Source organism: Pipistrellus kuhlii, unplaced genomic scaffold, assembly GCF_014108245.1.
Source record: "Pipistrellus kuhlii isolate mPipKuh1 unplaced genomic scaffold, mPipKuh1.p scaffold_m20_p_10, whole genome shotgun sequence".
NCBI lineage: Eukaryota > Metazoa > Chordata > Mammalia > Chiroptera > Vespertilionidae > Pipistrellus > Pipistrellus kuhlii.
Window position 1 is genome coordinate 32309895 of NW_023425405.1, and position 27447 is coordinate 32337341.

Genomic DNA, 27447 nt, shown 5'->3' on the forward strand with positions numbered 1-27447 from the left:
ACAAATGTGTATATATTGGTAGTCATTTTATGAGAAAAATTGGCAATTGAAGTTTTTATATTTATATTGGTTATTTGTACTTTTATAATGACATATTTTAAAAAAATTAATTTTCAAGAATTACTTTTCTCATTTTTCAGTTCTTATTTCTAATAATTTCTACAGATAGTCTCTCTGTTTAAAAATAAATTCAACTTCTTCCTAGCTTATTTAAGAAGAAAATTTTACTCAGATACATTTTTAAAATATGAATATATACTAATTAGTCATCTATTATTTCCTTCAAGTTTTAATATGATGATTTGGCTTAATGTCTAAAATGTTTGAAAAAATATTTATTATTTAGATTAATTTGTTATTGGAGTTTTGTAATTTGATATCTAACAAAATAACACTTTAAGATATCTGAAATTACATGTTTCCCCACTCCTTAGCTCACCTTTAGGTTAAATTTCTCAGAATTTTTCAAAATGGACATCACAGAACTAAAAACTAACATTTTAATTATAAAAAATTATCATGTATACCATAGAAAAATATCTCTACATTTTAGGATATTTAAAAAATCTTACTTTTAAAATTTATTACTCAGATATTTTTTCTCTTTTCTGAAACAACAGAACAAATTTAAAAATTTATTTAGGAACATTTCATTATTTTTTATATTTACAAAATCTTTATTGTTGAAAGTATTACATATATCCCTCTCCCTCCTTTTTTAGGAACATTTTAGATTCCCAGATTTAATCTTGCAAATGTCCAGAGATAAATATCTGAGTTTCTGGAGGAATCTTCAAACATTTTTAACACCAAAAAAAAAGAAAAAAGAAAAAAGAAAAAAATGAATAAGACTATTTTTCAACACTGGTGTATTTCACTAAGATAGTATAATCACTCTCATAAGGAACAGCTCTTTCAACCCAGAGTAATAGCAAGTTGAGTTATAAATTATAAGAGTAAAATAGTTAAGTAATTTAATTTACATTATGGTGACCAGTTTTTTTTTGTAACAAAAAATTATAATGTATGTATATATACACAATGGAATATTATGCTGCAGTAAAAAAAAAAAAAAAGGAAGTGTTACCATTTGCAACAGCATAGATGGAGCATTACACTAAGAAAAATAAGCCAGTCAGAGAAAGATAAATATCATATGATCTCAACTCATTTGTGGAATGAACAACATAAACTGATGAATAAGCACAGATCCAGAGATAAGCATCTATCAGACTATCAAACCTCAGAGGAAAGGGAGGGGAGGATGGGGGTAAAGGAGGAGAGATCAACCAAAGGACTCGTATGCATGCATATAAGCCTAACCAACAGACACAGACACTAGGGGAGTGAGTGGGGGTGGGGTGGGAGGAGCAATGTGGGGATAAGGACACATGTAATACCTTAATCTAGGGGTGTCGAACTCAATCAGAGAAGGGGCCAAAATCTAAAATCCAGCCTAAATGGCGGGCTGAATGGTTTACTGAACAGTCATAAACTGTCATTGTGATGGAAACGCAGCAGAGTGCAGTGATGACAGCGCGGTGCGGGCCACATTGCAAGGTCTGGCGGGACGGATTTGGCCCGCGGGCCTTGTGTTTGACACATGTGCCTTAATAAATAAAGAAAAAAAGCAAACAGAAAATATTTTATTTTAAAAATTATAATGTAGAAAACCTTGTTTTGTTTGTTCCATCTTTTAGAAAAGGTAATAGCTGAAAAGGTAAATTACCTTTTTTTGTTCAAAAGCTTGACTTTTCTAGTTAGACATATTCACTATAAATTAATATAAGCTTGATATGCTGAAGAATTTCCCTATCAATATTTATGTGATTATGGATCAAAATAAGAATGTATTATTTTGCTGATTGCTAGAGAATATTTTTCTAAATGTATTTTCTAATATAAAATCCTGAGTTACAGTCTTTGTGAGCTGTTCCCATAAGCCAGTCTCTCTTTTTCAAGATGTCCAACTGCAAATTATTCATTTCTCCCACCAGGACAGCTGTCTGCCTCATTGCCACCACCACCTCCAGGAAGACCCCAGATAGTGGTGGAGCTGATTGAGTCCAGGGTTTTCTGTAGGTGTGCTGTTGATGTTTCCCCTACGAACAACTCCGTGGGATTTATTATAGCTTGGTCTAGGCTTTCTTCTCAAGACGTCAGGGAGGAACTGAAGCAAGAGACCACCATTCAGGCATTCTCTCTGTTAGAAATGGATGGCATAAATCTTAGACTTGGAGATAGGGTATGTTCAAAAGTAGTTGGGTTTTTTTTATTTGCATGAATGTATTGCAAACCTGCATTTTTAAATCCTATCCTAAAAATAGTGTTTGCCCCCATAATATAAAGCACTAATGTTTCTTTTCTTTTTTCCTTGGTAAAAATTTTCATGTGCCAAATCCAGTGATAATTGGATGAGTCAGAAATCTTAGTAACTATGAGTATCTGAATCTAGCAATTTTCTGATTATTATCAATGAACCTTTGTAACTTAATGTCTTTTTCTTAAATTGATATATTTTTATTCTAGAAATGTTTTTATTTTTTCAATGATTATATCACTTATCTTTTAAATATATATTAAATACAAATTCTACAATACTTTAATTTGTTTAGGTTTGAATATTTTATAGAGATAAAATTATTTCTCAATGTTAAGGTTTTTAAAAAATATTTTTATTGTTTATAATATTACAGCTATCTTCCATTTCTACCCCTTTCTCCCCTTCTCCCAGCCCCTACTCACCTTCCAGGTCATCACTACTCTACTGCTCATGTCAATGGCTAAGCAAGTTTTTAAATTATTATCTCTTATGTGTTAGCAAAAATTGAAATTAAGTACTTAAACATAATAATTTACACATATTTTCTCCATAACGTTATTGCTAAATGATTATTTGTTAACTCTATTTATAGATATTCTGTACAGCTTCTATCTTTTTCTTGGAGAAACCACAAGTAAAAAGTTTAGCTACTGAAAGTCAAGAATTTTTTGCAGGCATTAAGGTATGTAGCCATGGGGATGGATCAGAAAGAGTATTCCTCTGGAACTGTATTTTTCATACTTTGATTTGGGGATTCTGGTTATAGAACCTCATCACAATCTGATATTGGGACCTCAGGGTCTGTATTTTTGAATAATAGCCCCAATAATTCTAATGAAGAGCAAATTTTGAGGGCCCCTGTTAATGAACTAAAGTTGGAATATACTTACTTTTTTCCAGAAATAGCTCAAATTAAAATAAAACAAAAGTTCTATCCTCATAATTTATTCCATTGTGTAAGTAAAAGTTAGAATATCAATATTTAGTCAGCATGTATTTTGGGAGGCAGGTGACTAGAGCCTGGCTAGAGTAGAATTGGCCCAGAAATCTAGACTTCATTAATTGCAAAAATTTCAATATCCAAACAGGCAGTGCCTATAGTCACTACTGGTAGCACTGGGGTTCAAGAACTGATAAGCTATTCCAGCAGATGACAGGGAATCCAGAGTGGTAGAAGGAGGGGGCAGTACCACGAGGCCTAGGCAGGCAACTGCTGCGCACCTTCTGAGGTCTCAGCTATAGTCCTGGAGTTTGAGCTGGACTCATCTCTAGTTCAAGAACAAGAAGGGTAAGTGACAGATGGTAAGAATAGGATTCAGTACCAGTTCAAAGGCTGTTCTTGAATAAAGTCCGTTTATACACAACAGGGACCAGGGAAAAGAGTGTGAAGAGTGAACTAACTTGTCAGAGTAGCACAGTCACAGTGGGAGGGGAAGTGGAGCTCAGACCTTGGGAACACAGAACCTTTGGATCTACATTGGTGAGGACACAGCAGACTCTGAGGAACCGCAGTCAGCTCTCAGGAACTGTTTCTAGGCTAACCGAGAGAGTATTCTGTACTAAGAACCATCTGTTATGAAAACTAGCCAAGAACCAAGACAGCATAAAAGCTTCCTGCCTCAAAAAAGGATGCACCCATAAACCAGGATAGAATTCAGTACTCAGCAACTCCAACCATGGAAAGTAGGAGCTGAGAAATAAGCAGAAGGTTGCGATATTTCAGGTGACAATGATGTTTTGATTTATGAGTTAAAAATACTTAATTTCTAATTTATATTAGGGATAATATTAATGCCTAAGGATTAACAGACTCTTCCATTAGTGTGTCAGTAAACATTAGCAAGCAAGTGGAAGGATATAGGAATCTTTGTTTCCTGCATTCTCCAGTGTCCACCACAGAACCAGAATCATTAAGGCAGGCTCCAGATTGACTACAATGTGTTAGAGAACTAAATACCCAACTCAGAGCCGTACAGCAACTCCATGGAATTTTCTGTGTGTTGCTGATGTCTTTAAGGGTTTGGTTTTAATTGATCTTGTGTAATTAAAAAATTCCAGTGCTTACGTTATTTCTACCTGTTTAGAAAAAACACCTTTCAAAATTATTATATCATAGAACTAAATCCCATTTTTACAATACATGACTGCTTTACATATTTTCTTGTATCAGTTACAACCCGAAATGAGTACTATATCAGAAGATGGAAAAGAATATCAGTTGAGGATAGAGAGCACAATTCCTGTCGTTTGTCCTGAATTCAGTGAGCTTGATCAGGAATGTAAAATCTCATTAAGACTGAAAACTGTTGATCAAGGTAATACACTAAATCCATTCAATTTTATTATTGGATTTCAAGTAATAACTAATGCTTTTTTCCTCTAGAAAAAGTCATTGAAGTGTGCTCATAATTCATTGTGTTGCATGTTTACATCAAATTATAGCTCAATCATAACACTGAGCCAAATGTTCTGTGTTAATCAATTGATTACATATTTTGGTTGGTATATCGTAAGAAAAATCCTCAATGTATTTTTTCTTTATAACATAGGTAAAGACCTGCTAGGTTTAAATTTGGCACTGTCTTCCTGTCACGTGGACCTTCTCCAGACAACGTCCTGTGCTAATGGAACCTGTAGCCATGCTCTTGTTTACTACACTGCTGTAACTGATTTCTCCCATGATGGAAACAGAGTTACAGACATTATAGTGGAACCTATAGTTAACGAGGATTTCCTATGGAACAGCTATACTCCAGACAGCATCCAGGTTGACAAATCACAAATATACCTTCAAAACTCAAGTTTTAAAAATGATATGTATATTTTATCACCATTACCTTGAAAACTATTCATTTCAAAAATTTTAAATGCTATTTTAATTTTAAAATAATTTTATTTTCAACAATATGATAAAAATAACTAATTTTTCCCAGATTGCTAAGCAATTTATTATATATATCAATAAATAACATTAATGATACTACTTACTGAAAATATTTTTGTTTTTAAGGTCAGAGTAAAGGATGTCCCAACTGCTTACTGCTATTCATTTACTGACCCACATATAATTACATTTGATGGCAGGTAATTTCCTTAAATTTTTTTTTAATAGTTTGTGTTCCTTTGAATTTTTTAAAATCATAATATTTTATTATTTCTTAGTCCTATACAATGAAAGATTAAAAAGGAAGGTATAGCCCTAACCGGTTTGGCTCAGTGGATAGAGCATCAGCCTGCAGACCAAAGGGTTCCAAGTTCAAATCCGGTCAAGGGTACATACTTTGGTCCTTGGTTGCAGGTTCCTCCCCAGCCCAGACCCTATGCAAGAGGCAACCAATTGATGTGCTTCTCTCACATGGATGTTTCTCTCTGTCTTTCCTTCTCTTCCATTCTCCCTAAAAATTAATGGAAAAATATCCTTGGGTGAGAATTAACCGATAAAAAATTTTAAAATATTTTTTAAAAAGGAAAGCATGCATAGACATCACTGGCTTATTTCAAAATACCAATTTACATGTGTGGGGTGGTTTTTCTTTAAAATCTAGTTCTTAGTAAATATATGAATTAGCTGTGAGACTGAATTTGTAAAAATGAAGGTTCTTACAAATACAATCATTTTATCTTGTCTATTTATTTTTAATAATGATTAAATTTTTTGCTCTAGACATATATACTGCATTGCATTTCTAGGTGATAACTAAAATAATCTTTAAGATTTAAGGCAAGATGATTAAACTAATATGTAATTGTTTTAAAATCTCACTTGTAATTCATGACAAGGTTACTCAGGGAAAAATCTATTGTAGTAATCATGAATACCTGAATAGTACCTCTGGATCTTAAAGTAAAATGGACAAAATTACCCCCAAAAAAAAGGAAAGAAAAAAAAAAAAGTAAGCCATCCTGCTACTACAATATTATCTGCATAGAAGGATTTAAATTCAGTTATACTGTTCTGGAGAATTCATGTTTTTAATAAGTCCCTAAAATGATATGAACACTTCATTATTGTCAAAATTTTCTTCATTATGCAAGGTACACTTATTCTATTTTAAAAAGTATAATGTGATTACTATTAGTAAGATTATACAATGTTAGTGCATAGATGCAGATTCCCTCCAATAATGAACAGTACTCCAAAAGTTCGAACCCGTACACAAAGTTGTAGAAACCAATCCCACAGGCAAGAATCCTTTGTGGTTATAATGAAAAACAGAAGTTTTAAATGGAAGAACCTCAGAAAAGCATAGCGGTGACTAATTTTATCCACTATAATCCAACAAGATCAATTGTGCAACAACAACTAAGTAACAAACCATGCTCTGCATGCTGGGGTGGGGGTTTGGCAGTGATAAGATAAACAGACATACTCTACCTTATCTTTGTATAGATGAAGAGAGATATATACAGTTAATATATAAAATATACAGTGTATCTGAGAAAGATAGGCAGTAGGAAAAAAACAAAGGAGGGATAGAAAGAGAAGGCTGGAAGCAGGGGTTGACAGAGCATTGCTTAGAAGCAGAAGATCAGTGAGAGAGATTTAGGTGTTTATCACTACTTGTCTCCTTCAAGGCTCTACAAAATATATATATATACATACATACTCATGATAAATAAACCTATTAGAAAAATAGATTTTTCATTTTTGCAGCAAAGCGTATTGAATGCATATAAATAAATTGAGCACACATTTTTGGTTTATAACATACTGTTGTGATATTTTATACCAATTCTTCATGCAGTTGGTTTTTGTTATTAGGGTATACGATAATTTCAAGACTGGAACGTTTATGCTTTACAAGAGTATGTCACGTGATTTTGAAGTCCATGTACGCCAATGGGACTGTGGAAGCCTTCACTATCCTGTGTCATGTAACTGCGGGTTTGTTGCCAAAGAAGAAGGTGATGTAGTTACTTTTGATATGTGCGGTGGCCAGCTACATGAATCGCAGCCGTATTTATTTCTAAAGAGCCAACATGAAACCAGCAATATCAAGATAAGTGAATCTTATTTAGGAAGAAAAGTCACAGTATGTATGATTATTAAAAGTATTTTTTCTACAGAATTTGGATTTATTCTGAATCTATTTGCATCTCTATTAATTTAAAAACTATCATTTTCAACATTAGGGTTTTGTGTGCTTTTTTCAAGAAAATACATTTAGAGTAACACTGATCTTATGAGAAGTAAAATTTTTTTCATGTACCACACACAAATTGACAAAACAATAGTTAAAACTGTCAAACTGAACTTCCTTATTTAAAATTTCATTATAACTTGGTGGATGATTCATAGAAATATTCTTGGCAATGCCTAATATGTGATATATTTATTAGCCATACTTGAAATATGTAACTAAGAATAAATATTTGGGAATAGCTAGTCAATTTTTGAAATGAATACAGATGGTCCTACCTCAGAAATAGGCTGGTAGACATGGAAGAGAATAGAAAATCAAGAGACATCAAAGAGTGTATAGTCATTAATTTCCATCACTAATGCACACCAATTAAAATGAGCAAATAATATAAATTCATAAAAGAAATAAAATTGATAAATATGTCCAAAAGTACAAATAACCAATATAAATATAAAAACTTCAATTTCATTAGTGATCAAAGAAATGCAGTTCCTATATTTCTCATATAATACTGGCAAGATTTCCAGAGAACATATGTAATATATGTAATGTATATGTAAACTGAACCCAAGCATGTCATTTTTCAAGAATAAAATAATTAAGGATTGCAGAACCCCACATAATATCTCTCCTTTTGAGAGGGAAAAGTTACAATCAATCAGTGATGAGTAAAAGCATTTAACCAAAACCCCAAATATAGCAATGTCACATAACAGACCCACTTTGTAGTGATGAAAATGTTGGAATAGGTGTGTATTTATTGACAGGAAAGAAATTAATGAAATATAGGAAAGGTTTTCCAAGAATATGCACCAAGACCCTAAAATCAGCCACCTCAGATTGAGTAGCAATATGAAATAGCCTTGCTTTTAAAATAATACCATGTTTTCTAAAAAGAAAAACTGAAATTTTTAAATCTAAAAAATACAAGGGGACCAGAATGGACACAGTCAAGAAACAGGGTGGCATCAACAAAATAGATGTAAGTTTTTAAATGTAAAAACAAAATAAACGGGATAATAGAGTTAGAGGAACAGACATACATGGCGTATCTTCAGTGGTTTTTGAAGAGAGAATTCTCAACATGTACATCCAAGTCCCTGATCCGGGAGGGTGAGACTTCTGTGTGGAGGATCATAGGTGACATAGGCTACTAGGATGATTCAACAAACCCCTTCTCTCATTCCAACTCCCCTAGCAATGTTCTGATTATATCAATAATTTGGCTTCTGATTCTATTTGCCTACTGGCAGTAAGAGAATGCTGATTAGGAATATGTATCCTTCTGGAATTACATTTACAAGTGTAAATCAATTACTCATCAATCTAAGTCTACTATCAGAGACATTACTTGGCAAAATTATACTCAACATAAATAGCTGTTTTAATTGCACAAAATGTCTCATCTAGTTTAAGTTATTTTTAAAAAGAGTTTAAACAAAATATCTCCATAAAAAGACCAATGTGGGAATCAAATTTCAAATCAGCAAAAGGCAAAAACCCATTATTTTCACAGATAGTATTAAGAGGAAAGGTATAGTCTAAGGAAAAGCAATGTTTTATTTTCCTTTTATATTGAGAGAATCAATGAATTTATTTTCTTACATAATAGTTTTTTCATAATCTGCATTGAATATTACTTATTCTTTTTTATAAGTTTATCTTTGTTGTTGAAAGCATTAGATGTCCTCCTTTTTAAAGGACTCCATATTATTTGAAATGACTTCTTTCTGTATTTCAGATCTGGTTTTCTTCTGGAGCCTTTATCCGTGCCGATCTTGGTGATTGGGGCATGAGTCTAACTCTCAGAGCCCCAAGTGTAGATTACAGGAACACTTTGGGACTTTGTGGTACCTTTGATGAAAAACCCGAAAATGATTTCCATGACAAAAATGGGAACAAAATTGATCAAACTTTTAATAGCTGTTTTGCTTTTATTAATGAATGGAGGTAAGAAAGTAAATTAATATTTGACTTAAAACGAGTGATGACTCAATACTCTATTTTTTTGTAAGTCCTTTCCAGGGGTGGGGTGGGGGCTGTTTTTGTTCAAATTACCTTTTTGTTTTCCATCTGGAAGGATTTTCCCAGGAAAAAGCATGTTCGACACAATGCCCATAACTCTACCATCACCTGGAAAACTACCCTATTGTAGCTGCTCCTTGGACACCACTTCACTGTACCCGTCTTCTCATCGTCCGGCCCATGTTTCTCAAGCAGACGTGGCTTCCGACTGCAAAGTCCTCACACGTGTCAAATTCTCTTCCTTGATACCAGAACTGGATGTCACTTCTAAATATATTAACTCAGAAGCTCTTGTCGGAGAGATAAACAAGCATACCTCTCGAGAAGAAAATAATTCAAATTTCTTTCCTCAAGACAAAAAGCACGTGAACCTACCCAAACTGGATTTAAATTTACAAAAATATCCTAAGAATGAGAAACAAGTTGTACCAAAAACTTTGGACAAAGGGGTACAGACACGGGACCAGGACAGACACAGTCAAGAAACAGGGCGGCATCGACAAAACAGATGGAGACGGCAAAGCTTTTATGAGTTTCTTCCTTTGCTTGCTTTCCAGAGTCTCAGCCAGAATGATGCAAAAGAGCTTCCGTATTTTTTCCCTGAGGACCATACTAAGGATGTCCAGCAAGAGTTTGTCCCCACGTGGCCTACGCCCTCTGGCCTCACGGAACACAGCACGTTGGAACTGTGTCAGCGGACGCTAGCCAACTCCAGCCTGGGAAGGCACTGCCTTCCCTTTCTTGGCACGAGACTAGATGGTGTCATAGATATGTGTGTTAAGGATGTTCTCCTAAAAGATGATCTCAGCTGGGCAGGAGCAGGAGTGGCCCTTTTAGAAAACGAATGTGAAAGGAGAATTTTGGAAGAGGGTAAATATAACACAGAAGAATATGGCAAATCGATTGAAGACATTCTCTTAGTGTTAAGATGCCCCAACTTATGCAGCGGCAATGGGCAGTGTATGCAATGGGGATGCATGTGTCCCCCAGGCTTTGGTTCCTATGACTGCAGTGAGTCACGTGGTAAGTAAATACTCTTCAACTGCAATATTGTGAATGTCGTTTAATTATGAAAAATAACTTTGTTCTTTTTACCATCAGTATTTTAGCAGGATTGTAAAGATAATATAGGGAGAAAAACAAATTATATTAACTAATCCTATATGATAAAAGGCTAATATGCAAATTGTCCCTTTGACCAGGAGTTCAACCTGGAATTCAACCAGGAGTTCAACCAGGGGGCAGTGCCAGCTGGCCAACTGCCCACAGCCCCTCCCCCCAGCCGGCCTGATCCAATCGGCCCCAATTGGGGCAGGCTGGCCAGACACCACCTGTGCACAAATTTGTGCACCAGGCCTCTAGTTCATTATTAATTTTCCAAAAGAGTTGCATCTTATTCAGAGTAAAAGGTAAAGCACAGCCCTAGCTGGTTTGGCTCAGGGGATACAGTGTGGCCTGTAGACCAATGGTTTTATTCTGTTTAAGGGTACATATCTGGTTTGCAGGATCGATCCCCAAAGTGGGGTGTGCTTTTCTCCCATTATTGATGTTTCTATCTCTCTCCCCTTCTCTCTTCTTCTCTAATACATACATACATATATATATATATATATATATATATATATATATATATATATATATATGTTTAAAAGCTGAAGCACATACAATAACCTGTAAGGTACAACATGATCTCGCACACAATATTTGTCAAAACTTATCCCCTGTTGTTATCACCCTCACTCATTCCATTCCACCCACTTTGTTCTCGTGCTGTTCCTTGCAAATTCAAGGTTCTCTTGACCTCGGGAACTTGGCACACAGCTGGTCCCTCTACTAGCAGAGATCAAGTTTTTCTAGAACTCAAATTTAGTTTTCTTAAGACTATGTTTATATTTTGCTAATTATACTAATTTGCTTATTTTTTTCTCTAACTTATCTACATGGAACTATTTTATCTCAATATATTAGAGAAAGAAGTTTTTAAAGTCAATTTGGTTCCATTAACAGATAAACCAATAACTCCTGATTTTCCTCCTATCAGATGTTCCTAGCTCAGTAAATGCAAACTCCGTTCCTCTCATTGCTCACATTAAAAATCTGGAGTCATCTTGCACAGCCAGTGTGGCTCTATGGTTGAGCGTCAACCCTTGACCCAGGAGGTCATGGTTTGATTCTCAGTCAAGGGCACATGCCCTAGTAGTGGCTCATGCAGGAGGCAACCAAACGATGTGTTTCTCTCACATCAGTATTTCTGTCTTTTCCTCTCTCTTCCACTCTCCCTAAGAGCAAAACAAAATAAAAAACAGGTTTACAGTTGTTAAGTATATAAACCACAGTTTATTCTTGTGTTATTATTTATTATTTTCCATAAAAACAACTGTAAACTACAGTTGCTCCACTCCGTATATAGCATATATACTCTGACTTAATGGGTTTCAGTATAATAGCAGGGAATATGACAGGTAATCACATAGTTCAGTATGGTGTTCTGTGTCTTTTGATAGAAGTGGTTAGAATAGTAGGAATCATGTCTACCTGGAGGGATAATAAAAAGTTTTCAAAAGGCAGTGTCACCACAGCTAAATTTGATCCAGAAAGACAAAGGCATTTGAGGTAGAGGAAAGAGCAGGAGCAAAAGTACAGAGGCGTCACACACACAAACATCACCGCACACTCTGGGCTCTGTTGGTATGCCTGTAGTCTAGGGAGAGGGTCCTGGCTGCAACCGGGGTTGAAGCTAGAGAGGTAGCCAGTGTCCAGACCACTAAAACACTGTGAGAAACAGGATAAGGTTTACATTTTAAAAAGTCTGTTTAAGAGCAGTATGGAGGATGGATCACTTGCAGGAAAAGAACTGTCTAAGTCTGAAGATGGGAAGAAGGGTTAAACCAATATCACAAATATATACAGGAAAAGACATGAAGATATTCTGACCTAAGGTGAGGAGATAACAAATGAAAATGACACTAAAGAAGCAAACTGATAATACTTGGTCAATAATTAAAATGAAGAGTGGGTTTTAAATTTTATCATGTGTTTTCAATTTTATTTGTTAACTTGCTATGATTCCTGTTAACATTCCCTTAGACCACATGTGTCAAACACAAGGCCCGTGGGCCAAATCCGTCCCGCCAGGCCTTGCAATGTGGCCCGCACCACGCTGTCATCACTGCACTCCGCTGCATTTCCATCACAATGACAGTTTATGACTGTTCAGTAAACCATTCGGCCCACGATTTAGGCTGGATTTTAGATTTTGGCCCCTTCTCTGATTGAGTTCGACACCCCTACCTTAGACAAACTTATTCAAAATGCTTTAATGTATCAAATTACATTTTTAACATTATTTTATATTATTTTTATTAGTATCTTAATGTAATTATGAAATATAATAACACTGATAGATATACAAGTCTATGTAATCTCAATGCAGTATTATATAACCACGGAGCTACATTTGATTTGCTATTTCATTTAAATTTTTATGCATATTTATAAATAATATTTACTATAGGATTATGCCTCTCTGATCAAATGTCTAGAAACTTTTCATCTCTTTCTGTGCATTGCAACAATTTGGAAAATATTCTTTCCTTGATTATTTGGTACAAGTTTTCCCAATAGACCATCTGTCCTGACATCATCTTGGGAAGTGATTTTAGATTATTTTATCTTTCTTTCATGATAATTATTATTTCAACTATATTCTATCACTTCTTGGGTCAATTTAGTCATTTACATTTTATTTAAAAATAATTCTTTCATCAAGATTTCAAATTCTTATTTAAAATCACATGTAGTCTTCTTATATAATTTAAAATTATCCTCATCTATATAGCTTTTTCTCTTTTCTTATGTTCACAGTTGTTTAGTTGTATCTTCCCACTGTTTTTATCTGGACAGAACTTGACAAAGGTTCTCTATTGTTTTTTTTCATTGGCTTTTTTCATATAATCATTTAGATTTGCTTCTCTGTTTCCTGTCTGTTAATAACTCTTGTTTGACTTTTTGATTTGTAATGGTACTTTACATGTTCTTAAAATTATCTTCTTTATCTCAGTGGCTTGTTTTTATCTATGTTGTCTTTTTATGCAGAAATATTAAAATTTTATGTAGTCAAATACAGGTATTTTTTTATTACAGCTTTTATTTATAGCTTCCAAGGATCTCCTAACTTCTAAATTATGCATAGAATCTCTTCAATTTTCTTATTCGATATATCTAGTCATTATTTATATTATTTTATATTTTACATTTAGTTCTTAGTCCATCTGGAATTTATGTGTGAGTTAGAGGCCCTATATATTTTTCCTCCAGAAAAATAAGCAGTTATGTGTATAACCTATACTTTCACACTGGACTTTAATACCATGTTTTTATATTAAATTAAAATATACGTTGAGATATATTTCTGAGCTTTCTCTTATGTTTTTATTACTTAATGGTATTTTTCTATGCTAATAATACATTACTTTGATTAGTTTAACTTTATAATACACTTCAATATTGCTAAGGTAAATAGGCCCTTACAATTCAATTTTGTAATTTTTCAATATTTCTGATGCATACTTTAACATGAACCCTAAGGTTTATTATATTACATTTCAAAAGAAAACAGTAGATTTTATTAATGTGCATTTGCTAATATATTCTCCTCCCTTCATTTCTTCTGCTATGTTTTTCATAATCTGAAATTAATTCCAATTCTTCTCTACTTCTTCCTTCAATTCAATACCAGAAACTGCCCTAAGAAGACTGGGGAGGGGGGAGGAGCAGACTTCAGGGCACAAAGACAGGACAAGAGGACACTAACTTGTCTCAGGTTTTTATTAATTGACCTGAGGATAGATCCAGGATCCTCTTGTTCAAAGTGATAACTACTTTGTTCTTATTTTTGTTTTGGGCTATATTTGGTACACTCTTGTTTCTGTATTAGTTTAAAACCCTATGATTTCTGTTTTATGAAATCCTCAAAATTATCAAAATATTTCATTGCCCTTATTTCTGCTTAACAGTTATATTATGATTATTTTTTATTGTTGCTTATGATTTGTCTTCTTATGTCTTTTTCTTGACTAGTTTTGATTTGACTCCCCTTTTTTCATATTGTAAGGGGTTTGAGAAGTGTTGTGCCTAAAGACAATGCAAAAATCAACCCTAAATCAACAGTAGAAAGGATAAAAGAGAAACATGTCTAGTCACTGCTTAAAATTACCCATATTCTAAAATGTTATATTTTTCACACCAAAGAAACTTTTAGAAGAGTTACTGGATAAGGAAAACAAAGTACCTTGGAAGAGAGAAAAAATGACAACCCATCTTTACAAAGAACACACACAAAACTGTTTAATTCCTACTTGGGCAATCAATAAAGATGAAGGTATAAAATACTTTTTTGTCACAACAATAAAATGACTAGAGCCACCGTTCTCCTTTGCCTCTCATACAAAACAGTATTTATATAATTATCAATTGATTTTTCTATAAGCATTCATTTTCTTTCCTTACCTTTCCAGGCAAAAAAAAAAAAAAAAAATTATCCCCTCTTCTATGCTCTTATAGATACCATAGCTGCCACTTTCATAGTAATAATCGCAGATCATTAAAATAAGTTGCTCACATGCCTATATCCTTAACAACACAGAATTTCTCAGGGATGGAGCTGGGCTTTCTTTTGCTCTGAGCCTACTGTGTATTAGGTAGTAATAAATGTTTGTTGACTATTTCTAACTCTTAATAAAATTATTAGTTATTGTCTTCTAATTGTTATATTATGTATTCAAAAAGATTATAAGTCTACTGAAAGCAGGAGTTGTGGGATGACTCCTCATTACTGCACAGCTCCTCATACAGTGTTATACATGCAATAGATATTAAATGAAAGAATGAATTATTGTGGGCAGAGCAGAACTTTAAAAAATATTATTGACTAACATTTATTTTTTTCCTGGTTGTTTAGAAACAAATTCTCAGTCACCATCAACAGAGCATTTACTAACTGGTGCAAGTTTTACCCATAGTCCAGTTACCACCAAAACCAGCAACATCTCGTATTTCTCATTAATACCAGTTACAACTCGAATGAATAATTCAGAGGCAATTTCTCAACAGATGTCAGGTTTTAAACATGCGGCTCATACTCTGAACACAAATCTCAGTCTGGGGGAACTAGAAGTTACTATGGACAATTGCAGTTCTATATGCATTAACCCCAACCGCTCCCGTGATGAAGTAAAAGACATTACCCAGGGCACCATCCAAACAGAGACAGGAGGATATAATTACCAACTTACCACGTCTGCCCAAGGTTACACACAGCACAAGGATGGGTTTGCAGCATCAGTTAGTAGAGCCATCACTATTTTGCCAGAAAAGCCCGAGTCAACCAAAATATCAACTTGTGCAGAATCGCCATGCTTTCTGGGTGTTTCCTGTGTGCCAACCACCGATGGTCACTTCCGATGTGGACGCTGCCCCCTGGGATATTACGGAGATGGTATCAATTGCAGAGGTAGTATGAAAACTCTTCAAAGAAAACTATGGAGTTCACATTCGAGTAGTTAAGAAGATATGCTTTTTATTTATTAATCTCTATTTATTCCATTTATTTCAATAATTTCTATTTTATTTATTTGTTTGTATCCTTAATATTTCAAAAACTTAACATGGGCATTTCTGAGTTATTTTTAAAAAGTATTAATATTAAATAGGATTATAACTATATAATATAAATGTATTTATTGAGTACCTACTGTGGTCCATGGTCTATGGAAACTTTCTGTATCAATTTTGTCATATAATCCACAAGGACCCCATAAATTGGGTATTATTTTCTCGTTATACAGATGAGAAATCAGAGCCTTAGAGGGCTAACTGCTTTTCCTGGAATTAAGCAGCTAAAAGATAAAACTAGGATGTGAATTACATTGTGGTCATGGTTCTTTTCAGCTCTCAATATGCCTTTAGCCCTTTAACTTACTATTTCTGACATATGTGCATAAATGAGGTTTCTCTGTAATTTCTACAGCTCTTGAGAATAAAGCAAATTGGAAATCACATTAATCTTGAGGGGGAAAAAAAGCATTTATTTCTTTACACAATTATTAGCATTGTTTTCTCTGATGCAAAGCAAATATTTTTTTGGGTGGGGGCAGTTAGGCGTCTATCAAGCTGGCAGTGGAGTGGTTAGGGGATAATCAGGCTGGCCAGCAGAAGCAGTTAGAGGCAATCAAGCAGAAACAGGCGAGTGGTTGGGAGCCAGCAGTCCTGAATTGAGAGAGAGATGTCTGACCACCCATAAACGGGTGGTCAGACATTCCTCAAAGTGTCCCAGATTGGATTTGGTTGGGCTGAGGGACAGCCTCCCCCCCCCCCCCCGCACGAATTTCATGCACCTGGCCTCTAGTTGACAAATAAAACAAAACAACCTCATGCATTGCAGTCTTCAGAAGTGTTAAATGCCTAATTAGAATAGATCAGGTAGTTATAGAAGCTTAAGGAATACAAACCTATAACCTTATGATGTGTTCCTGGCATCTTGCTCTTTGAAATTCTAATTATCTTTGCCTTTCACCAACATTTACCTGATTAGTACCTGACATTTCATTGCCCTCATCCCATTTATGGTTAGTCACCATCTCTAACATAGATTTTACTATGGGAGGGATTACTCATATGGTTTTTCTTTCTTATCCTCAGGTATTCCAGTAGTAAAACAAATATAAGGGGGAAAATAATTTCATGGATAAATGTAGTGGTTATTGTTTAGTAATAGTGTCAAATTTCAGAAAATTTTACTTTTATGACCAAGCCTATAAGCAACATGTACATACTGTATCAACATTTTACCCTTCATTTTTGCAGCCATTTGTAGACACCCATGTGGAAAAGGGAGGGAGTGTGTTGCCCCAAACATATGTAAATGTAAACCTGGTTACACTGGCTCTAACTGCCAAACTGGTAGGTATAGCACTCATCAGTTTGCATGATTAATTTAATTGATAATTGTTATTTCTAAGCATGGGCTTTATTTTATATAGCTATATGTCATCCTGATTGCAAAAACCATGGAAAATGTATTAGACCTAACATTTGTGAATGTACCCCAGGATTTGGTGGAGCAACTTGTGAAGAAGGTAATCATTCAAATTAAAAATTGGATAAAAAAGCGAATTTTTAAATGATAGTTTTTTCTGTATACATATTAATATATTCATTAATGCTTGTGAGGGAGTCAAAGTTTTTAATGTTTATTTAAAATCATTATTTGAAGATTTAAAAAATAAATTTCTAAAATCAGAAAACTGAAGAGCAATATCTTATTTGTTCTTGGTAAAATTATCTTCAGGAATAATTTTTTGAGATTTAGTTATAAGTTATCAGAGCCCTACAAACATTTTACCTTCAAACACAGGACATTTGATTATTGAAGGACTTGTCAAACATAGTTTCAAAGAATTGTGAAATACCAAATAGTTAGAAGATGTCAGGTGGTAAGAATAAATTTAAAAAGTGACTTTTAGAAACATGGCTATATAGACCAGCCAGCATGGCTTAGTGGTTGAGCATCGACTTATGAACCAGGAGGCCACGGTTCGATTCCCCACCAGGGCACAGGCCCAGGCTGTGGGCTCTGGGCTCAAGTCTGAGTGTGGGACGTGTAAGAGGCAGCAAATCAATGATCCCCTCTCATCATTAATATTTCTACCTCTCTCCCCCTTTTCCTTCCTCTCTGAAATCAATACAAATATATTTTAAAAAGTAAAGAAATAAAAGCATGTCTATAGCCATTTAATTTTACTGTCTTAATGGAAATATTAAGTAGAGAGTTTAAAAATGATATTCCTAAAGTGGATATTTTAAAAAACAAATTTGTTATTTTAAAAATAACAGATGTTGATAGATGGTAATGTAATCATTAATAAAGTAGAGCCATATTAAATGCTTTCATAACAAGGTACAAATTAACAAATTAAATCTAGAATAAACCAACAGAAACAGTCAATATCAATAGCATATGAAAATAATTATGGGAAATATAAGTGTTCTATTCGTGAGCTAGAATGCATATGTCCAAGTAACACTTTCCAGAAGAAAGCTAAGATCAAATGTAATCTTAATTATATCAGTTGATTGTAAGTTTTATAAACTAAGACATGCCAATGATTTGTGGGTGTTTTTAGAGCATGAACTCATAGTGAATCCCACAGAACCAAATTTCATAGTAAAAGATAAATGATGATATAATGGGCTCTTACAAAAAGCTTTCATTGTAACTGTACTTTATAAACAAAAACTGACTTTTTTTTTTAAATTGTGAGCTGACTTAATAACACAATCTGTGTCTGCAGAATATTGTAGCCCTCCTTGTCAACATGGTGGCACCTGCTTGGCTAGAAACCTCTGTACTTGTCCTTATGGTTTTGTGGGACCAAGGTGCAAAACAAGTAAGCAAAGCTCCTGGGGACTCATATAACAAAACTAGTAGCCCTGTGCACAAATCCGTGCACCAATAGCTCTTTGTGGGGCCTGGCAGCTCTGCACCACTGCCTAGAGGCTCTCTGCAGCCCAGAGGCCCATTTGCAGCTGGATGCAGAATGCTTGCCTTGTCAACGAAGTAAGCAACCCACCAGGCTGTTCATGCTGCCCGGTCTCAGTGGCCACCCCCTCTCCCTGGACTGGGGGACTCCTGCGCCACCATCTTGTGACTATGGGAGCCACCATCTTTTTGATGGAGTGATGGTTAATTTGCATATTGCCCTTTTATTAGATAGGACTGCTCCTTTGAATAGTTGATGGCTTTAATGCTAATTGGTATAAACCCAAACTCCATGGGGGAAAAAAAATCACACATTTGTGATTTATTATGACAGTTACCATTCAGCATAATACTGAGAGTATCGGGTGCCAAAACTAAATTAAAAGTTTCTTATGAGCAATTCTTTTTTTTGGCCTTATTCATGACCATTTCTCCATTTTTTTTTTTTTTTTTTAGATGACAGAAATTCAATTTGTTGAATGACATATAAATTACCTCATTTAATTTATGCCTGTGATTACTTTCATTAGTAAGTAATAATTTTTCCAAATGGCCATTGCTTGTTTAACATTCAGCTCAATGGTTTCCTACTTTTCCCATATCTATCAGCAAAATAAGTTAAAATTAACATAACTTGATGTGAGAAATGGAGACCTTGTAAAATCAAAGGCAATTTTATTTTTATCTTTCTTTCTGATCTTATTCATTAAAGATGTAATAGGTAGTAATGAGCTAACCAGGTAATGGGCAATGATATGACCAATTCCAAGCCTAATCTACCTTTTTTAATTTGTGTCCTATGATCTTAGTGGTTTGTAACAAACACTGTGAAAATGGAGGTGAATGCCTTACACCAGATGTTTGCCAGTGCAAGCCTGGCTGGTATGGACCCACCTGCAGTACAGGTGAAATAAAAAATATTTTCAATAAATGTCAGTTAAAATAAAATTTAAATATGTCAATGTCCTAAAGACTTGCACCCCAAAACATAAAACTAATCTTTTAAGAATGGTATGAAGTTTTTATTGCAGAGATATTTTTAAAAACCTATCGTCTTCATTCTTTTTCTTCTTATATGAAACCATAGGCTGTTTAATGGCTTTATTGTCAACCAACCTAACCAATTTTTTTTATGCTTTTATATTTTCTTTGTCCACTTGCCTCATGGTGGAGAGAAACATATCTGCGTTGCATCTTCTAGACCTCAAACTGTTGTGGGATTTTTTAAAAATCAGACATTCTAGTTCATTAAACATTCAAGCAATTTTGAGTTAAGTGGGCACCATCAAATGAATTCATTTATCACCAAATCAGGCTTACTTCTTGGCAGCAGTGTGTACAATTATCTATGTTTAATCTAATACATTGTATTCTAATGACTTTTTACAACATAGATTTAATTCAACATTTATATCGATAGCTTGCCAACTATGTGCGAAGCATAATGCAAAGGGAAAACAAAGATCAATTTGATTTTGCCCTGCTTTTAAGGAGTATATCATTAATGAAGGGGAACAGGATTGTATTATTAAAAAGACTCTGATACAAGTTGAATTATAATAAGTTATGTAATTAATGTACAGTTTCTTGGAAGCAGAGAAGAGGAATATTAATTTTGGCAAGTCAGTATGGAGGGAAAAGGGTTTCATTCATGTGGGGTATAAAACAAAAAGGAACAAATGAACAAACAAACAAACTTGCAGATACAGACAACAGAACAGTGGTTACCAGAGGGGAAGGAGGTTGGGGAAGAATGAAAAGTAAAGGGTGTCAAGTATATGGTGATGGGAGGAGACTAAACTTTGGGTGGTGAGCACACAATGCAGTATTCAGATGTTGTATTATTAACTTGAAATTTATACTAGTATGTTATTAACCCACTACATTAGTTTTTAAAAAGAAAAATGTAATTGGGGATACCTTTTAAAATGAAACAAAGATAAAGAAGCAAAAACAAAGATTGTTTTATAGTGTGCAGTGTTCCTTCTAAATTGGGAAGGATACTTAAAGAGGTCCACATGGCCACTTGTACTTGAGCAAATTACAGACCATCCTGTTTGAGCTTTTGAATTGCCTTCTCCCAACTTCCAGTCTTTCTTTCAGCTTAACAAAGGCATTCTGAATTCTAACCAGCCTCCATAGTCTTAGCTTGGTATTATCTGTAAGCTTGATGAACAGACTTTCAAAACTATTACCCAATTATTTTATTCCTCTTATATTTGGCAAATTCTAACTAATTATAAGTTATGGGTTTAATTTGCAGTAAAAATAAAATATTTCATTATGCACTATTTTGCACTTTCATGCAGCTTTCATTTTTAAAAAATAATAAAACTTTTATGATCTTTCTCCTCCCTGCTGTTCATTAGCTTTGTGTGACCCTGTTTGCCTCAATGGTGGTTCCTGTAATAAGCCAAACACTTGCCACTGTCCAAATGGATTCTTTGGTGCACAGTGTCAGAATGGTAATTATTCTTTCTTTATAAATAAGAAAGCTAAGCGGGAATTAGACATAAACAGAGATCTGAGTAAATACAATGAGACAAATTCCAAAGGGAAGATGCTATTTCATTTGTTTTCTCTATTTCTTATGATGTTGCAAGTTTGGCCACTAAAGGACAACTTCATAGAAACGTATCAGAGTTATGATGAACAATGATTATATCTATTCAGCATATATTAGGCTCACAACTATGGCAGCTGTCTGTGCAGTTTTATAGAACCAGGGTGTAAAAAAATAAGCAAAGTTTTCTTGCAGTCTATTATAATGAAATGGTGTCATTTTGTTGCCTTCACAGCAAAAACATTTGATTTTTGCTCAATTTAATGTTCACTTTTACCTCATGATCTCTCTTGACTTTAGTTTTATTTAACATTTATGAAGAACCAGATGCGCACAGCACAATGCAAGGTGATATGTGAACATAAATTTGCATAATTTCCCCTTTATAGCCTGTTATTTTAATACTTTCCCTCATAATGTTAATGCTGTGGGTTTTTTCAGAATAGTGGGCATGCCTGAAGCAGTCAGTGTAGATATGAATTAATATCAATAAATGAAATTTAAAATGCATCTTCCAAGCTTCATAATTTTTAGCTAATGCAAAGTATAGGGTAGATTTTTAGTAAAAGCTTGACGGAACATGTCATAACTTAATTCTTAAAATGTATACTTTCTTTTGTCTTGTTACACTTTGATTTTATTCCAATTTTTAATTTGGATGTTGGCTAGAAGTATTAGGTGGCAACTGAGGCAAAGAAAAAGAGCATAATTTCAATACTAGATATATGCACATTGGAAAGGAATTCCTATAATTCAAATTTCCTATAAGAAACCAAATAGCAAAAGAGAAGAAAATAAAGACAGAGATAAGGCAAATCTTGAAAATTAGGAGACTATATTGAAGCCCATGTTTATGAGTTATAGGTATGATGTTGAGTGGAGAATGTAAGAAAGGAAATGAAAAGCTTACATCTCTTATATTACTTTTTAATTTTATTTTCTAAAATTTTTTAAAATATATTTTTATTGATTTCAGAAAGGAAGGGAGATGGAAAGAAAGAAGTATCAATGATGAGAGATATCAATGATCAACTGCCTCCTGCAGGCCCCTTACTGGGGATCGAGCCCAAAACCTAGGCATGTGCCCTGACCGGGAATGGAACCGTTACCTCCTAGTTCATAGGAAGAAGCTCAATCACTGAGCCACACTGGCCGGGCAATTCTCTAAAATGTATATGCATGCCATGGCTGGTTTGCTCAGTGGATAGAGCATCAGCCTGTAGACTGCAAGGTCCCAGGTTCAATTCTAGTAAAGGATACATGTCGGGGTTATGCTCTTGATTCCCAGTAGGGGGCATGGAGGAGGCAGCCAATCAATGATTCTCTCTCATCATTCATGTTTCTATCTCTCCCTCTTCCTTTCTCTCTGAAATCAATAAAAAATATTTTTTTAAATTAAATTAAATTAAATTAATATGTCAATCGTTAACTGGGAAAGAGGAAAATCTCTAAATTACCAAGTAGAACTAAAAAGTATATATAGCCCAGCTGCTGTGGCTCAGTAAATAGGAATAATCTTATATTGCATAAAGATTAAGAAGCAGAAAATATGAGTATTTCTCCCTAATAAAAAATAGCAATAGCCCTAGCCTAGGGGTGTCGAACTCAATCAGAGAAGGGGCCAAAATCTAAAATCCAGCCTAAATCGCGGGCCGAATGGTTTACTGAACAGTCATAAACTGTCATTGTGATGGAAACGCAGCGGAGTGCAGTGATGACAGCGCAGTGCGGGCCACATTGCAAGGCCTGGCGGGACGGATTTGGCCCGCGGGCCTTGTGTTTGACACATGTGCCTAGCAGTTTATAGCTCTAAGAATTGTATTTTGATTTAGAAGGGGTGATTTTAGTACTCGTAGTTGTGATCTTTTATTTTAATAGCACATCTCTCTGCCTTATGGCCCCGCAGGTAACAAGCACACGATGCAATATGTAATATACAACAACTGAATGTGTAATATTCTCAGATTGCTGCCATATATTCTTTTAGCTATCTGTCACCCTCCCTGTGAGAATGGTGGCCGCTGCGTGAGAAAGAATGTGTGCACCTGTCGTGGAGGATACACTGGTAGGAGATGCCAAAAAAGTAAGACACCACTACTTGTATTTGCCAACTACAGGTAAACCAAACACCTTAAAGAGCTAAACTATTCCTATTTAAGGCCTGACATTTCATCTTTTTTACCTTAAGGTATCTGTGATCCCATGTGCATGAATGGAGGGAAATGTGTGGGACCAAACATTTGCTCTTGTCCTTCTGGTTGGAGAGGGAAACACTGCAACACACGTAAGAGGAATACTCAGTGCTAACACCTCTATCATCTTGTGAATATGAATTCGAATTTAAGACAATCATTTTCCTTGTTTTTATTTTTGCTTTATTTGTTTCTATTTTAAGTGACATCTTTTCTTTTTTTAAAAAAAAAATGGGAATCTGAGTAAAATGCCAAGTCCTTTCAACTTATTCTTTCGATTTAGCAGAGGAAGCAGATATAGGGTATTTTACAGTCTGTCCACTATGATTGCCAGGATAAAGAGCTAGCCTTGAAGTCATGGTCTTCTGGTTTTAAACAGGAGTCAGGAGAAGGTTTTTAAAAATTACTAATTCTATGGTCCCATCTCAGACCAATCAAGTTAGAACCTCCCAAGGTGAGGTGCCACTGCTTTCAAACTGGATTAGTGTTTTAAATGATAGCAGCTCTCCTCATTCAAATATTATTTTTTTTCCGGTTTAAAAAATATTAGTTAAAATGAGCAGCTATGATAACATATTGGTCAAAGAGAAAAATGAGAAGTAATATGATGTCTAATAATTGGAGGAAAGTTAAATCACGATGCACTCTATCAATGGAACATTATACAACCATTAAAATCAAGAATAAGCAGTGACATTGGAAATATTCTGGGTAAAATGTTAAGGGAAAAGATGCTTTCATCACTGACTTTTCACTGTCCTTGTTTTTCTCTAGTGGACATTTTTGTGTTTAATGATAGGATTTATTTAGTAAATCATATTTATGACTTGTTTATGTTTCTTTTTGCAGCTATCTGCATTCAGAAGTGTAAAAATGGTGGTCAATGCATTGCTCCCAGTATATGCCATTGTCCTGCCTCCTGGGAAGGAATGCAGTGTCAAATACGTAAGCCTACAGCATTCATTTTCTATGATAGATTCTGAATCTCAATCTGTTACATTGATCAGCCAGAGAGCAGGGAAGAACCAAACAGCCATCTTGGGTTTCCCATAGCCCCTGCTATTTGTTTAATTTACAACCATTGTTTATCCATACAATATACCCTAGAAGTTTTCATCACTAATTTTACGAAGCTTCCCATGCAATTTCAAATATTTTGAGGTATTCCGGGGGCCCTTTGGAAATACCTCCAAGTTATTCCTACATATATTGAGATTTTAATCCCTTAAAACTCAATTTCTAGCACTATTCAGGGGGCCCAGCGGCCATCATCATGCCACAAAACCAGAATACTGAGTTACACCGGAAGCTCTATGGATAGTGTTTGGATCACCATGAGAAAAAGAGAAAGAAGGATGATCGAGAGGCTCATGTATGTTCAAAAAAGGCAAAAAAAAACACACAAAAAAACCAAAAACGATTGATCTGAAGGCTAAGCTCTACCATAAATGGCACCATGCTGAGAAAACACAAATGAAAAAGACTATCAAGATGCATGAAAAGCGAAACACCAAACAAAAGAATGACGAAAAGACTCCGCAAGGAGCAGCACCTGAGTATCTGCTGGACAGAGAGGGACAGTCCCGAGCTAAAGTACTTCCCAATATGATTAAACAAAAAGGAAAAGAGAAAGCGGGAAAATGGGAAGTCCCTCTGCCCAAAGTTTGTGCCCAGGGAGAAACAGGTATTGGAACAGGAAAGAGAAAGAAAAAAGCATGGAAGAGGATGGTTACTGAAGTCTGCTTTGTTGGAGGTACCGTAACTTTACTTGAAAACCACCTAAATATGAAAGAGTCATTAGGTCAATGGTTTCAAGAAGGCCCATGTAACACATCCTGATCTGAAAGCTACCTTTTGCTTGCCAATACTTGATGTGAAGAAGAATCCCTACTCCCCACTTCATACAACTTTGGGTGTTATTACCAAAGGTGCCGTCATCCAGGTGAACGTGAATGAGTTGGGCCTTGTGACACTAGGAGGCAAGGTTATTTGGGGAAAATAAGCCCAGGTTCCCAATAGTCCTGAAAATCATGGTTGTATAAATGCAGTCTCCCTGGTTTGATAGCAGTTTCATTGAAGTCACTCTGTAATTGTTGAAGACTGTGCACCAATCAGGAAAATTGCTTTACTGTGATGTTTCTGAGTGCTATCAAACAGCTTATATGTCTGCAGTCATCAAGAGAATTATTTTTCTGTTATAAAGAACATTAAAATGGCCCAGTTTACAAACTGGTCTTTATTTGGGGGTCTGTTTATCACTTAGATGCTCATGAAATAGAATGATTAAAAAAGCAATTATAGCAAAAACAACAACAAAAACTCAATTTCTAATAAAAATTAAATAATTAGCATCTTTTGGTGTGGACATTTTATAACCTCTAGAAACATTATTTACAGACCTAAAAGTCAATTACTAACATGGAATTATTTTTTTAAAACTGGACAAAACAAATGTCTGTTTTACTTGAACCAACAAAGTTAAGGTAGCTTTTATTTACTAAGGATTAATCTTAGATCACATGAACTTGGAAAGCATTTGAGTTAGCTTCTATATTTCTGAGACTTTTAGAATATCCAAATCTTAAGCCCTCACCTTTGAATTTTTTTAAAAAATATATATATTTTATTGATTTTTTACAGAGAAGAAAGGAGAGGGATAGAGAGTTAGAAACATTGATGAGAGAGAATCATCGATCAGCTGCCTCTTGCACACCCCCTACTAAGGATGTGCCTGCAACCAAGGTACATGCCCAAGACTGGAATCGAACCTGGGACCTTTCAGTCCGCAGGCGGATGCTCTATCCACTGAGCCAAACTGGTTTCGGCTCACCTTTGAATTTTTAACAATACCATCCAGAAGCAGAAAATTATCTCACATTTACAACATGGACAGACATAAACAGAAACCGCTTGGCCATTAGAATAACTCACTAGCTTATAAAAGGACAATTTATATTGTAAATTCCATGACAAGTCAAGTTCCAAAGGACCATCCCTCTTTTAAAATTAGGACAGCCCTGGCCAGCATGGTTCAGTGGTTAGAGCATCAGCCTTCACACCAGAGGGTTGTGATTTGATTCAGGGTGAAAGGCATGTACCTTGGGTTGCAGATCCAATCCCCCTCCCCCCCCCCCCCCCCCACCGTGTGGGAAGCAACCAATCTATGTTTCTTTTTTTATTATTATTTAAAGTATTTCATGCCCCAACCAATCAATGGTTCTATGTCACATTGAAATTGGTGAGAACTTAAAAAAATTAAAAGTAGGACAGAAAATTTTTTAAAATAGGTTTTTATTGATTTTTAGAGAGAGGAAGGGTAAAGGAGAGATAGAAACAACCATGAGAGAGAAACATTGATCAGCTGCCTTCTGCATGCTTCCTACTGGCTTTCAAAGCCCCATCCTGGGCATGTATGTGCCCTGATCAATTTGTGCATGAATCGACACTCAACCACGGACCTACACTGGCAGGGCAGTACGGACTTTTCTAATCCTCAAAGAACTGGGTTAACACCTAGATGATGTCATAGTTGAAGTAAGTCCTCTTTTTGAAGCCTGGAAAGACCAATACATTTTTCTATTCATTCTGCCTAACATTATAGCCAGCTTTTTCTAATTGTGCACAGGGAAGTTAATTTAGAACTATCAATGGATTCTCATTTC

General features: G+C 34.9%; 1 protein-coding gene and 1 pseudogene across 1 annotated transcript in view; both read left to right on the forward strand.

The window, feature by feature from the left end:
• VWDE (von Willebrand factor D and EGF domains) overlaps nucleotides 1-25034 on the forward strand; it is a 36306-nt gene extending 11272 nt beyond the window's left edge. The window contains exons 5-21 of the mRNA XM_045578672.1: nucleotides 1998-2245; nucleotides 2916-3005; nucleotides 4494-4638; nucleotides 4873-5090; nucleotides 5334-5407; nucleotides 7086-7356; nucleotides 9209-9417; nucleotides 9548-10521; nucleotides 15563-16003; nucleotides 17311-17451; nucleotides 17532-17627; nucleotides 18843-18938; nucleotides 19840-19935; nucleotides 21400-21495; nucleotides 23581-23676; nucleotides 23782-23877; nucleotides 24635-25034. Coding sequence (XP_045434628.1) covers nucleotides 1998-2245; nucleotides 2916-3005; nucleotides 4494-4638; nucleotides 4873-5090; nucleotides 5334-5407; nucleotides 7086-7356; nucleotides 9209-9417; nucleotides 9548-10521; nucleotides 15563-16003; nucleotides 17311-17451; nucleotides 17532-17627; nucleotides 18843-18938; nucleotides 19840-19935; nucleotides 21400-21495; nucleotides 23581-23676; nucleotides 23782-23877; nucleotides 24635-24768 — 3521 coding nt within the window. The 3' untranslated portion in view covers nucleotides 24769-25034. The remainder of the gene's footprint in view (nucleotides 1-1997; nucleotides 2246-2915; nucleotides 3006-4493; nucleotides 4639-4872; nucleotides 5091-5333; nucleotides 5408-7085; nucleotides 7357-9208; nucleotides 9418-9547; nucleotides 10522-15562; nucleotides 16004-17310; nucleotides 17452-17531; nucleotides 17628-18842; nucleotides 18939-19839; nucleotides 19936-21399; nucleotides 21496-23580; nucleotides 23677-23781; nucleotides 23878-24634) is intronic.
• A 24-nt stretch (nucleotides 25035-25058) lies between these two features.
• Nucleotides 25059-26009, forward strand: LOC118714244 (annotated as a pseudogene).
• Nucleotides 26010-27447: the final 1438 nt, after the last annotated feature.